Source organism: Salmo salar, chromosome 28 (assembly GCF_965601325.2).
Source record: "Salmo salar chromosome 28, fSalSal1, whole genome shotgun sequence".
NCBI lineage: Eukaryota > Metazoa > Chordata > Actinopteri > Salmoniformes > Salmonidae > Salmo > Salmo salar.
Genome location: NC_138318.1, coordinates 18,268,405 through 18,282,464, shown reverse-complemented (window position 1 = coordinate 18,282,464; position 14,060 = coordinate 18,268,405). Strand labels below are relative to the sequence as shown.

Sequence of the window (14,060 nt, the reverse complement as noted above, 5' to 3'; positions counted from 1 at the left end):
ACAAGAAGAGAAGGCAGTTTTGCCTAATACTGTGAATGTCCTGGGGACTTTAAGTAGCAACCACCTAGCAGACCAGGTATGGTAACTGCTAGTAGTGGAGACCAGACTACAGGAGGTAACGAGGGAGTTTACCCAAAAGGGCTTTGTAGATGAACACATACAAATGTCACTTTCTGCGCATATGAAGTGAGGTCCAAACTACCATTTGGTACAAGGTGCAATGGTGGGTGAATGACTTGGCATTTGTAATAAAGCACACGGATGCATGATAAACAGAGTCCAGTCTCTGTAAGACGGAGGAGGTTGCATGCATATACAACAAGTCACCATAATCAATTACAGCGAGAAAAGTGGCCTGAACAAGCGTCTTTCTAGCCATAAGTGGGAAGCAAGCCTTATTACAAAAATTCAAACCCAATTTCAATTTAAGCTTCCCCACAAGATTATCCACATGAACTTTGAAGGACAACTTTTCATCCAACCATATACCAAGGTATTTGTAGGATGACACTTTTTCAATGGATAAGCCACCAGATGTGACAATGCTAACCTTCTCTGGCTGAGTGCGAGCTCTGGTAAAGGTCATGAATTTCATTTTTTGTACATTCAAGACCAGTTTGAGGCCATAAAGGCGGGCCTACAGTGACTGAAAAGCAGTCTGGAGCTCTTCAACAGCCTGAATCAGAGAAGGAGCACATAAATATATGACTGTATCATCTGCATATAGATGTAATTTTGCTAGTTGCATCCCATTTCCCAAATCATTAATAAAAATTGAGAACAACACAGGAGCTAAAATGTAACCCTGGGGCACACCTCTATTAATCTCAAGAAAGCTAGACTTGGTATTGTCAGTATATACACACTGTGTTCTGTCAGAAAGATAGTTCCTAAACAAATTTACTGCCCCTTCACTGAGACCAATGTTACTGAGTCTAGCTAGCAACAATTCATGGTCTTTCATAATGTCATCCTACAACCTGCCCTATCTAACTAGTATACCTACTCCCTTTTCTGACAGATGGAGCAGAAAATAAATTCACCCTCTTCCATTGCTGTTATCTACAAATGTATTTGGAACATGAGTTTTTAAATTTAGAATGAAAAATAGGCCTACATCAAGAAAACAAGCTAATATGAAGTTAACTGGCTGATTATATTTCACTTTGCTAGCTATAGTATGTAAAATCGGCTAGCTAGCTGACAAGCAGCTCATTAGCCTACAAACAGTGGCCTGCTGTAGCTAGCTAGACAGCTAGCTAATACATAGTAAATACGTTTTGAAAAAGTTAAACTAACTTACTTGAATAGTTTCACACCTACGCCAACGAAGCGGCCAATATTTTGGAGACAAAAGTTGTCAAGAGCGTATTCTGACACACTGGAAGCATTTTACGAACGCACCCTTTGTTCTGAAGTTATCAGTGGACACAGAAAGACGGATAAACCATGTTTAGGGGATCTCTTCTGTGTATAAAGTGATGCAGGTGTGCAAAAAAAGCATCTAACGATGCCCTTAGCTGTTCTACAAGTGGTCTGAGGCAAAGTGCATTGGTTTTTGGAAACAGCTCGGAGATGTAACGATGTTCTTACGAAGGTGTTAACGACGAATTCATGCCGCGTTCAAAACAACTGGGAACTCAGAATAATACGAAGTGAAATTATGACGTCAGGGCTCTTCAGGTCGGAAAGTCGGTTCTCTAAAAAGAGGCCCGAGTTGGATGACTGTTGAAATCGATTTTTCTCAGTCAGAGCTCATTTTTTCTCCTGGGTTCCCAGGTGTTTTGAACGCACTGAAGTCGGAAATTTCCCAGTGGTTTTGAACGCAGCATTAGCTTTTGGGAAACCGGGCCAGGTAGGGAAAGGGGTCCAGCTCCGAGATCGTCTCTCAGAGCAGTCATCCCTCAGGGTCTCTATGCTACCACCTATTTATACGTAATCTCTCAACGCAGTGCATCTCCGGAAAAGTGGGGGTTTCCAAAGGAGTGGACGTTTCAAAAGGAACCATATCAGGAGAAGTGGGTTTTTAAAAAAGTGCCACTCAAGATGTCCTTTGTGTTATCGGACTTTAGTCATGGTCTGCAGAGATGACAGTAGGGTATTTCACTTGTGGCAAAACAAAATGTCTATTCACTCACTGTGAGCTTTGTCTTTGAACTTTATCTACCCGTAGCCATGTATGTAACTTTACGTTTTTCGTAAATGCTAGTTAACTTAGCTACCTTATTTTAAAAAGCATTCATTTTACAATGTATTTTATTCAATATTTGAAATAATAATAATAGAAATATCAAGTCATGGCGGTTCTAGTAGTTAGGGAATTCCAGCGCTTCTAATGTTAAGACTCCTTTCGAAATCCCCACTTCTCCTTATATGGTTCCTTTCGAAACGCCCACTCCTTTCATATCCCACTTTTTCTGAGAGATGCAATGCATTGAAAGATGACATTTCAGTAGATGGCAGCATAGAGACCCTGAGGGGTGACTGCTCTGAGAGATGGCGTCGCAACTGGACCCTATTGCAGGTACATTCAGTGGGTAGGTTTACTGACAGCAGGATGACTCCGCCCACAGTACCATACATACGTCTCTCAATTCTGCCTAGCTAGTTAGATTGAGGCTAGTTAGCACAGCCATATTTGGAGAATCAATTTCAGGTGTCTATCAACTTACTGTCAAATTCAACCTCATCTTCACTTGTGGTCAAATTAAACACACTCCGCTCATGTCTGGTCGTTGTGGTGGTTAGATTTCGGCGAATCAAGGGGTTGATCATGCTGCTGCTACTCGAACTTTCCTTTCTGTGTCCGTTCAGAGAGCTAAACATATTGACGTCGGTGACTTAACCATTTAACTGTGGCATAAATCCATGTCCAACTGTAAGAATACTTAGGCTTTAATATTTCGCATGAACGGTAACTACTGTAGGTAGACGTTATTACAAAATAATATTTCCAAAAGCTCGCCAGAAGAGTCCCATACGGTCAAGTGTCATCCATTTCGAACAACACACACAGGAAAGAGAGAGGGGGGGCTGTCTTAAAACAGCATGAGCTGAACATTACGTTCAGTTTAATAATTTCACGTCCACTGTGAGGGGAAATTATGAATCAAGTCTGACTTCATTTGTATCATTATATATTGATGAGATTGTATCACTTTTAAACCGTAACCCTATCCATTAATGTAATCCATTACCGCGGTCTTGTTCGTTTTATTATTTTGCGCTACAAGTCAGACATTCCCTGCAGCATCTCATTTCGTCCCTGATCCTGGCAAGGATGATGATGAAATGTTACAAATCTTTATTGGTGACATACAACATGTTTTTTTTTTATTAATCAGAAAAAATACACATTTTAGAGATGGGCTCAAACGAAAACTACAAGTACTGACTTGTTCAATAGTTCACCCCAGAGTCATATATTTAGTCTATATTCTATGGCTTTGGTTTACCTTATGCAAAAAAATAATTGAATGGTTCTATTGACCGGCAGACATCAGGGGGATTGACCTGCTGGATGGTCTTGGCAAGACCGAATACTGTTTTTGTCAAACAACTTTTTACGTTGATTTGACAAAACGTAAATCCTTTCTAGCCATGACCCTGCTTGGACCCCGCGAACCCTAGATAACTGTTCACCAACAACTACCAATAAGAGAACGTCATAACACAGGCACACAAACTGTCTAAGAGGATTGAATATAATGTAGGCACTAGCGCAGGGGTGGGCAAACTTTATGGCTCGAGGGCCACATCGGGATTTTGAAATTCAACGGAGGGCCGCATTTTTGGGAGGACTAATTGTTTGTTAAAATCTATTTGCGGGGCCTCCCGAGTGGCGCAGCGGTCTAGGGAGGGTGGTGTAGTGGGGGGAGGAAAGGAAAGTGGTGTCTAGTGCTCTATTTCACTAGTCTTACAGGAACAGGACTAATGGAGAACATTTAATGTACGGTAGGCAGGCCGTGACTGGCCTCACACTCCAGTACAGTAGTTGGCAATGTATGCACATTAAGGTTGGATGCGATCCGCTTAACCAACCACGACGAAGAAGAAGAAGACGAGGAAGAGCAAGCGCTCTGCTCGTGTTCTCTGCGCAGAATCAATCGTGATTAATCAAAAACAAGCGCGCGGATAGATGGACGTCAACATGAGGAGGAAGAGGACTACCTTTGTTTTCACTGCAGCCACTTCAATCTAAATCGCGGTTTACTGATTTTTGTTCTTGTTGCGACAACTGAATTCTGTGAACTTAACGTTAGTTTTCTTACTTGTTGACAACATGTATGACAGCTAGCTAGCTGGTTTGTCAGACGCTAGCCATCTAGTTGTATCCGGAATTTGATTTGAAATGGTGCTACCAGAGAAAACAGAATCAACAAACAGAATATAGACCTTATACAGACAGACAGACTTTTCTTCAAACAGTCGAGATGACGGATGCAAGGTGAGAGGAGTACCTCATCTACATGTTTCCTTGTTCATTGATGTTACACTCATCTGCAAGGAACCATAATTGTGTAGAATGAAAACACCTGCATACATGTACCAAAGCCATTTGTGTCATGATGATTGCATTTCATAACAGCTCTGAACCAGCTGGAACCATCAAGGCCATTGACAGGCAATCTGTGCATCAGATCTGCTCTGGACAAGTTGTGTTGACCCTGGCTACAGCTGTCAAGGAACTGGTTGAAAACAGTATTGATGCAGGGGCCACCAATGTTGGTAAGTGCTTTGCAAATACTGTACTGTAAATCGACTGTGGATGTAGTATGGTTTCTGTTTTGGAAATGCGTTGTTGTTGATGTTGCACAAATCCAAAATATGGAGAGTTGTTTCCACCTCATATCTGTAGACATTAAATTGAAGGACAGCGGAACAGAGCTTGTGGAAGTGTCTGACAACGGCAAAGGAGTGGAAGAGGCTAATTTTGAAGGACTAAGTGAGTAACACCATTTATCTGCCAATTGTATGTTTGTATATTGCATACTGTAGTATACTGTATTTATAGGACACTGTACTCAGGCCCTTTATTTTATCCTCCTGCCCACAGCCTTGAAGCACCACACATCGAAGCTGAAGGATTTCTCTGACCTTATCCACGTGGAAACATTTGGCTTCCGAGGGGAAGCCCTCAGCTCTCTTTGTGCCCTCAGGTAAAGCTGTGTTCTATCTCTCTGTATCTCCTGGATGGATGGGGAGTATAACGTAGTTGTACTTTTTCTAAGAGTCAGATGCAAGTTTCCTACTCTCCTCTGCAGTATTATCAGCTGAGCTCCTCTCTTCTCTCCCCAGTGACCTCAGTGTTGTGACCTGTCATGAGGCTGCCCAGGTGGGCACCAAACTGGTGTTTGACCACAATGGTCACCTGACCCAACGGTTGCCCCACCCCAGGCAGCAGGGCACCACGGTCAGCCTGTCGCAGCTCTTCTACACCCTGCCCGTCCGACACAAGGAGTTCCAACGCAACATCAAAAAGGTCAGTTATTATCAAATCAAATCAAATTTATTTATAGAGCCCTTATATCAGCTGATGTCACAAAGTGCTGTACAGAAACCCAGCCTAAAACCCCAAACAGCAAGCAATGCAGGTGTAGAAGCACGGTGGCTAGGAAAAACTCCCTAGAAAGGCCAGAACCTAGGAAGAAACAAAGAGAGGAACCAGGCTATGAGGGGTGGCCAGTCTTCTTCTGGCTGTGCTGGGTGGAGATTATAACAGAACATGACCAAGATGTTCAAATGTTCATAGATGACCAGCGGGGTCAAATAATAATAATCACAGTGGTTGTCAAGGGTGCAACAAGTCAGCACCTCAGGAGTAAATGTCAGTTGGCTTTTCATAGCCGATTATTCAGAGTATCTCTACCGCTCTTGCTGTCTCTAGAGAGTTGAAAACAGCAGGTCTGGGACAGGTAGCACGTCCGGTGAACAGGTCAGGGTTCCATAGCCGCAGGCAGAACAGTTGAAACTGGAGCAGCAGCACGGCCAGGTGGACTGGGGACAGCAAGGAGTCATCAGGCCAGATAGTCCTGAGGCATGGTCCTAGGGCTCAGGTCCTCCGAGAGAGAGAATTAGAGAGAGCATACTTAAATTCACACAGGACACCGGATAAGACAGGAGAAATACTCCAGATATAACAGACTGACCCTAGCCCCCCGACACATAAACTACTGCAGCATAAATACTGGAGGTTATTAGTCACTAGTCAGTCATATTCTTTTGGATCTACACTGAGTGGTGTGTCATGCTGTGGTTGGACAGTACATGACTCAACCACAACAACACAATTGACTAAAATAACAGCACTCCTTTAAAAGGAATGTCAACACACTACTTTGACTGGTTGTATTGTACTGTTTGTATTTTCTTCAGAACTGGTTTAGGGAATGCATAAAGTATTGTGCTCTCACTTTGTATGTGTGCAGGAATACACCAAGATGATTCACGTGCTCCAGTCCTACTGCATCGTCTCTACAGGGGTTCGTATCACCTGCACCAACCAGACGGGACAGGGCAAACGCACCCCGGTCCTCTGCACCAGCGGCAGACAGAGCATGAGGGACAACATTGGAGCCATATTTGGCCCCAAACAGTTGCAGAGTCTGCTTCTATTCCAGCAGCTCTCCCCAACAGACAACATCAAGGAGGATTATGGACTGAGTAATGCAGACCTACCCAAAGACCTCTTCACAATCTCCGGTTTTGTGTCGCGAGGGGATCATGGTGTCGGGAGAAGTGCCACAGACAGACAGTTCTTTTACATCAACAACCGGCCGTGTGATCCTTCTAAGGTCTCCAAGGTTGTGAATGAAGTGTATCACACGTTTAACAGACATCAGTATCCATTTGTTGCATTGAACATCACTGTTGCCTCAGAGTGTGTGGATGTGAACGTCACTCCAGACAAGCGTCAGATCTTCCTCCAGGAGGAGAAGCTCCTGCTAGCCATCCTGAAGAGCTCTCTCATCGCCATGTACGAGACTGGAGTCAACAAGATTAGCCTCAACCACATGTCCTTCTCCACCACCAGTAAACACACTTTACAAGGTTCCTACAGACCAGCAGAGCCTCCATCTGATATGGAAGGATGCCAGGTTCCATCATCTGAGACGGCCCCTGAAGCTGGAGATGATTCAGAATCTGTTATCCCAAGCCCCCAGTCTTCTCTCAACTTGTCTGGATTGAAGGCTGCTTTTTCCATGCACAACAGCCCAGGCAGTGGGTCCAAGTCGAGCACTACTAAAGCTGCTAACACTGGTCCAACCCAGAAGAAACTGCAGTCTTTCTTCGGAGGCTCTGACAAGAGTCAGAACACACACGGGCCAAGTTTACAATCTCCTTTGAAATCCAGTGGAGGTGCAGTGAAATGTTCCCCAGTGGGGAGGTCTGTGCTGGTGGGGTTCAGGTATGGAAGGACGCCGGACAGCGACGTAGACTCTGGCAGAGAGAGCGTCCTGTCAGAGCACAGCTCCCCAACAGCCACCCCAGAGAGTCTCTATGCCACTACAGGGTCAGAGTTCAACTCACCAGACATCACAGTAGATGACGAACCCATTATTAAAAGCGAGGCGCTCGATGATCCCTTCAATGAGGAACGCACAGTTGCTAAGCACTTCGACCGGCCGATTGAACCACGTATTTCAGAGACGTCTGAGGAGATGAGCTTCAGTCCCAATGCCAAGAAGGCCAAACTAGAGGATGGTCAGTTCTCCTCAGAGTACAAGACCACACATTCAGCCGGTTCTGAAGGATCCTCTGGGTCTAATGTGGACGCACCAGTCTGTGTACAGAAGAGGGCAGTGCCACTGCAGTTCTCTGTACAGGAGCTGTTTGGGAGGGTGAGAAGGCTACAGGAACAACGTAGAGAGAAGGCTGAAGACGGGCTGCGCTACAGACGCTTCAGAGCCAAAATCAGCCCTGGAGAGAATCAGAGTGCTGAGGATGAGCTGAAGAAAGAGATATGGTGGGAATTTAACTGCTATTTTTGGTAAATTGTAAGGACAATATTTTTTTCCTGACCACTATGTTTGACCTTTTATATCCATAAAAGAAAGTGGCACAATTTAATCTTATTTTTGTATTGCATTTTTGAACCTATTTTTAGGTGCACGTTGCCTTTGTCAGGGTCGACATAACATGATTATTATCGAGTTATTATACTTAAATCCATTGAAATGTTCCCATCTGTAATCCCCATAGCAAAGACAGTTTTAAGGACATGGAGATAATCGGCCAGTTTAACCTGGGCTTCATCATAACTAAGCTCAACTCTGACATCTTCATGATAGACCAGCACGCCACAGACGAGAAGTACAACTTCGAGATGCTTCAACAACACACCGCACTGCAAGGACAGCGACTCATTGTGTAAGGAATCACTGACATTCACCACCACTTTTATATAGGTAACTTAACTCCTTTTGTGTTAAACGGATTTGTTTTTATGGTGTTCTCAGTCCACAGAATCTCCACCTCACAGCAGTCAGCGAGAACGTTCTCATGGAGAACCTTGAGATCTTCAGAAAGAATGGCTTTGATTTCCTCATAGATGAGGAGGGTAAGAAAAATTGAAAACAACACGCTCACTCACTCCTATATTTAGTGGGGTAAAATATACCTTGCCATAAGAAATTAGAATAACACTCCCCAAAAGGTAGATTTCAAACTAGCATGCATGGGTATGGCTCCTATCTGTTTTCTGATTCTGAGTTCCATTGCTCTCTGTGTTCCAGCCCAGGTGATGGAGCGGGTGAAGCTGGTATCCCTGCCAACCAGTAAGAACTGGACATTTGGTCCGGGGGACATCGAGGAGCTCATCTTCATGTTGAGTGACAGCCCAGGGGTCATGTGTCGGCCGTCTCGTGTCAGGCAGATGTTCGCCTCCAGGGCCTGCAGGAAGTCGGTAAGTGTCTGTTACAGTTGAAGTCGGATGTTTACATACACCTTAGCCAAATACATTTAACTCAGTTTTTCACAATTCCTGACATTTAATCCTAGTAAAAATTGTCTTCGGTCAGTTAGGATCACCACTTTATTTTAAGAATGTGAAATATCAGAATAATAGTAGAGAGAATAATTTATTTCAGCTTATTTCTTTCATCACATTCCCAGTGGGTCAGAAGTTTACATGCACTCAATTAGTATTTGGTAGCATTGCCTTTAAATTGTTTAACTTGGGTCAGACGTTTTGGGTAGCCTTCCACAAGCTTCCCACAATAAGTTGGGTGAATTTTGGCCCATTCCTCCTGACAGAGCTGGTGTAACTGAGTCAGGTTTGTAGGCCTCCTTGCTCACACACGCTTTTTCAGTTCTGCCCACAAATGTTCTATGGGATTGAGGTCAGGGCTTTGTGATGGCCACTCCAATACCGTGATTTTGTTGTCCTTAAGCCATTTTGCCACAACTTTGGAAGTATGCTTGGGGTCATTATCCTTTTGGAAGACCCATTTGCGACTAAGCTTTAACTTCCTGACTGATGTCTTCAGATGTTGCTTCAATATAGCCACCAAATTTTCCTCCCTCATGATGCCATCTATTTTGTGACATCCACCAGTCCCTCCTGCAGCAAGCACCCCCACAACATGATGCTGCCACCCCTGTGCTTCACGGTTGGGATGGTGTTCTTCGGCTTGCAAGCCTCCCCCTTTTTCCTCCAAACATAACAATGGTACTTATGGCCAAACAGTTCCATTTTTGTTTCATCAGACCAGAGGACATTTCTCCAAAAAGTGCGATCTTTGTCCCCATGTGCAGTTGCAAACCGTAGTCTGGCTTTTTTATGGCGGTTTTGGAGCAGTGGCTTCTTCCTTGCTGAGCGGCCTTTCAGGTTATGTGGATATAGATGCTTTTGTACCTGTTTCCTCCAGCATCTTCACAAGGTTCCTTTGCTGTTGTTCTGGGATTGATTTGCACTTCTTGCACCAAAGTACGTTCATCTCTAGGAGACAGAACGCGTCTCCTTCCTGAGCGGTATGACGGCTGCGTGGTCCCATGGTGTTTATACTTGCGCACTATTGTTTGTACAGATGAACGTGGTACCTTCAGGCGTTTGGAAATTGCTCCCAAGGATGAACCAGACTGTGGAGGTCTACAATTGTTTGGCTGAGGTCTTGGCTGATTTCTTTTGATTTTCCCATGATGTCAAGCAAAGAGGCACTACGTTTGAAGGTAGGCCTTGAAATACATCCACAGGTACACCTCCAATTGACTCAAATTATGTCAATTTGCCTATAAGAAGCTTCAAAAGCCATGACATCATTTTATGGGATTTTCCAAGCTGTTTAAAGGCACAGCCAACTTAGTGTATGTAAACCTCTGACCCACTGGAATTTGTGATACAGTGAAATATAAGTGAAATAATCTGTCTGTAAACAATTGTTGGAAAAAATTACTTGTCATGCACAAAGTAGATGTCCTAACCGACTTGCCAAAACTATAGTTTGTTAACAAGAAATTTGTGGAGTGGTTGAAAAACGAGTTTTAATGACTCCAACCTAAGTGTATGTAAACTTCCGACTTCAACTGAATATGTTTTTGTGATGTATTAATGTGATTGACTTGTGATTTAATGAGCTGTATGATTTAACCACTAAATAATAATTATTAGTACAAATACAGCAGTTATAATGTATGTTATGCAGTGATTGAAAGTGTAAATGTTTTTTGGGTATTTTAAATATACTTTTGCGCTAGTTTTCCAATGACACAATTTTAATTTGTGCCCTGGTCCAATGATGCTATGTACTCTGTCTCCCGCGGAAGGTGATGATCGGTACTGCTCTGAGCACCAGTGAGATGAAGAAGCTTGTGGTTCATATGGGGGAGATAGAGCAGCCTTGGAACTGTCCACATGGCAGACCCACTATGAGACACCTTGCAAACTTGAACATCATCTCAGAAGACTGAAGTTTACATTGGTTTGGTTTCTCAACTCAGCTGGACCAGCTCAAACAGATACACTGAATACATCTCTAAAGGGTGTTGGCCTGCTCTTGTCTGAATAGACACTAGGTTGCTTTTCACCCCCCAAAACATTGACTAACTCATTATGTAAAACCAAGCACTGTTATATTTTCTTTTTTTGTCAAACAATCTAACATTTCATCAATTTGACACTGCATGTTCATGTTCAGCCTTCATATTTGTTTTATATTTCTTTAAATTTTATTATTTTAAGTACACATTCAATAAAATAATCCAAACACAAATGCTCTGGCATAATTTCAGTACATAAACCCAACTTGAATAGAACAATATTTTTTTGTGTTCGTACCGTAAATACTTTCTTGACATACTGAGGATTCCGTACTGAGCTCCTTAGCATGGTATGTTTACGGAATTGCATCGGCTGGATGACCAAGTGAAATGGCAAAAGGGGTTAAACAGGAAAAAACAGAGAAAACGACCCACAAACAGTCATTAAGTCAACTTTTTGGCATTTGGCTCCAAAGCTGGTGTTGTCTTGGAACCACACGTAGATCAGGGGTGTCAAACTCATTCCATGGAGGGCCTATGCCGTGTTGAAATGCTAATCGACTTGCTGATTTGTTGAATGCGGCACGTGTATATCTACAACCAGTTAGCAAGTCAGAAATTTCAGAGTTTCCTAGTTCCGACTAACATGTGAACATGGCATTAGTGTCTGCAAGTTTTTGTTTCCAATTAAGCTCTAGACAACCAGGTGTGGAGAGTTTCTTACTAATTAGTGTCCTTAATTAATCAACCAAGTACAAGGGAGGGGCGGAAACCTGCAATCACTCTGACCTCCGTGGAATGAGTTTGACACCTGTGTTGTAGATGAAGAGTGGGATAGGACACAGATTTAATGACAACCACCATTCACTGACAAACAATTTGAGAGAAGTGATGGTCTCTGGTCTTCCAAATATTATTGTCCAAAGGTTAACCATTGCTCATCATTCGCCTCTCTCTCTGAACATGAAACAATGCCTCCATAGTGTTTTTTTCCCCATAATAAATTAAGCATACATTGCTCAGCCTGCTAACTACATAATCAATGAAAGGAATCTGCTCACTCAGGTATGATGAGGAAAAGTATCAAGAGCAGTTCCATAGTGAAGGTGTGGCATATTTTCAGGGAGAACATGTCTTTAAGGTATTTCATTATGCCATTTCCATATTGTGTCTATATCACATTGTATCCTGAACACAAATATAAACGCAACATGTTAAGTTGTTGGTCCCATTTTTTATGAGCTGAAAAAAAAAATCCCAGAAATGTTCCATATGCACAAAAAGTGTATTTCTCTCAGATTTTGTGTGCAAAATTGTTTACATCCCTGTTAGTGAGCATTTTTCCTTTGCCAAGATAATCCATCCACCTGAAAGCTGTGACATATCAAAAATTGGATTAAACAGCATGATCATTACACATGTGCACCTTGTGCTGGGGACAATAAAAGCCAAATGTCCAACAGAGCTGTTGCCAGAGAATTGAATGTTAATTTCTCTACCAATAATCCGCCTCTGACATCGTTTTAGATAAATTGGCACTACATCCAACCGGCCTCACAATCGCAGACCACATGTAACCACCCCAGCCCAGGACATCCACTTCCGGCTTCACCTGTGGGATCGTCTGGGGGAGCAGAGGAGTATTTCTGTCTGTAATAAAGACCTTTTGTGTGGAAAAACTCATTCTGATTGGCTGGGCTCCCCAGTGGGTGGACCTGGCTCCCAAGTGGGTGGTCCTATGCCCTCTGAGGCCCACCCATGGTTGCGCCACTGCACAGTCATGTGAAATCCATAGATTAGGACCTAATTTATTTCAATTGACTGATTTCCTTCTTTGAAGTGTAACTCAGTAAAATCTTTGAAATTGTTGCATGTTGCATTTATATTTTTGTTCAGGATATAAGATAAAATATATATATTTCACCTTTATTTAACCAGGTAGGCTGTAATATTTGTGTTGTGGAGAAATGACCAAGCAGGAGACGGGAGTACAGTTAGTTTTCGTTTAGTCAAAACCCCTCGTGCTCTACAGCCCCCGGCCCAATAGTACGCATGTGCATTTCCTATTAGGTGTAGTAACATAACACTGCCGTAATACATTACTGCTTAGTAACAGCATAGTAACTAATATAAACAGATGTAGATCCCAGATACTACAGGCTAGTTGAGAACAAGTTCTCATTTATAACTGTGACCTGGCCAAGATAAAGCAAAGCAGTGCGACACAAACAACAACACAGAGTTACACATGGAATAAACAAACATACAGTCAATAACACAATAGAAAAAAAGTCTGTACAGTGGGTGCAAATGAGATAAGATAAGGGAGGTAAGGCAATAAATAGGCCATAATGGTGATATAATTACAATTTAGCAATTTAAACACTGGAGTGATCAATGTGCATTAGATGAACGTGCAAGTAGAGATACTGGTGTGCAAAAGAGAAGAAGAAAAAATAACAGTATGGGGATGAGGAAATTGGTATTTACAGATGGGCTATGTACAGGTGCAGTGATCTGTGAGCTACTCTGACAGCTGGTGCTTAAGGTTAGTGACGGATATATGTCTCCAGTGATTTTTGCAATTTGTTCCAGTCATTGGCAGCAGAGAACTGGAAGGAAAGGCGCCCAAATGAGGAATTGGCTTGGTGGGTTTGGCGACGAATATGAAGCGAGGGCCAGCCAACGAGAGCATACAGGTCGCAGTGGTGGGTAGTATATGGGGCTTTGGTGACAAAACGGATGGCTCTGTGATAGACTGCATCCAATTTGCTGAGTAGAGTGTTGGAGGCTATTTTGTAAATTACATCGCCGAAGTCAAGGATTGGCAGGATAGTCAGTTTTATGAGGGTATGTTTGGCAGCATGAGTGAAGGATGCTTTGTTGTGAAATAGGAAGCCAATTCTAGATTTAATTTTGGATTGGAGATGCTTAATGTGAGTCTGGAAGGAGAGTTTACAGTCTAACCAGACACCTAGGTTTTTGTAGTTGTCCACATAAGTCAGAAAGATGCATTACATTACATGATGCCTAAAATGAAATAGCAAACATGACATCAAATCAATAAGCTTTGTTTTTCTTCC

General features: G+C 42.8%; 2 protein-coding genes across 5 annotated transcripts in view; one reads left to right on the top strand and one right to left on the bottom strand.

The window, feature by feature from the left end:
• LOC106589587 (eukaryotic translation initiation factor 2-alpha kinase 1) overlaps positions 1-3,025 on the bottom strand; it is a 31,821-nt gene extending 28,796 nt beyond the window's left edge. For 2 of the 4 annotated variants that reach the window (XM_014179735.3, XM_014179736.3), the window contains exon 1: positions 2,673-3,025. In XM_014179735.3, coding sequence (XP_014035210.2) covers positions 2,673-2,826 — 154 coding nt within the window. In that variant the 5' untranslated portion in view covers positions 2,827-3,025. Of the gene's footprint in view, positions 1-1,303; positions 1,650-2,672 lie in introns of those variants that run through there. The other 2 variants (XM_014179737.3, XM_014179738.3) reach the window with 2 other exon arrangements.
• A 1,117-nt stretch (positions 3,026-4,142) lies between these two features.
• pms2 (PMS1 homolog 2, mismatch repair system component) lies at positions 4,143-11,210 on the top strand (the record flags this gene model as incomplete). The annotated part of the gene is given in 9 exon segments (NM_001165339.1): positions 4,143-4,447; positions 4,589-4,728; positions 4,859-4,945; positions 5,057-5,159; positions 5,299-5,482; positions 6,429-8,370; positions 8,460-8,560; positions 8,736-8,905; positions 10,765-11,210. Coding segments are annotated over 6 exon segments (2,180 nt in total), but the record flags the coding sequence as incomplete, so codon positions are not given.
• Positions 11,211-14,060: the final 2,850 nt, after the last annotated feature.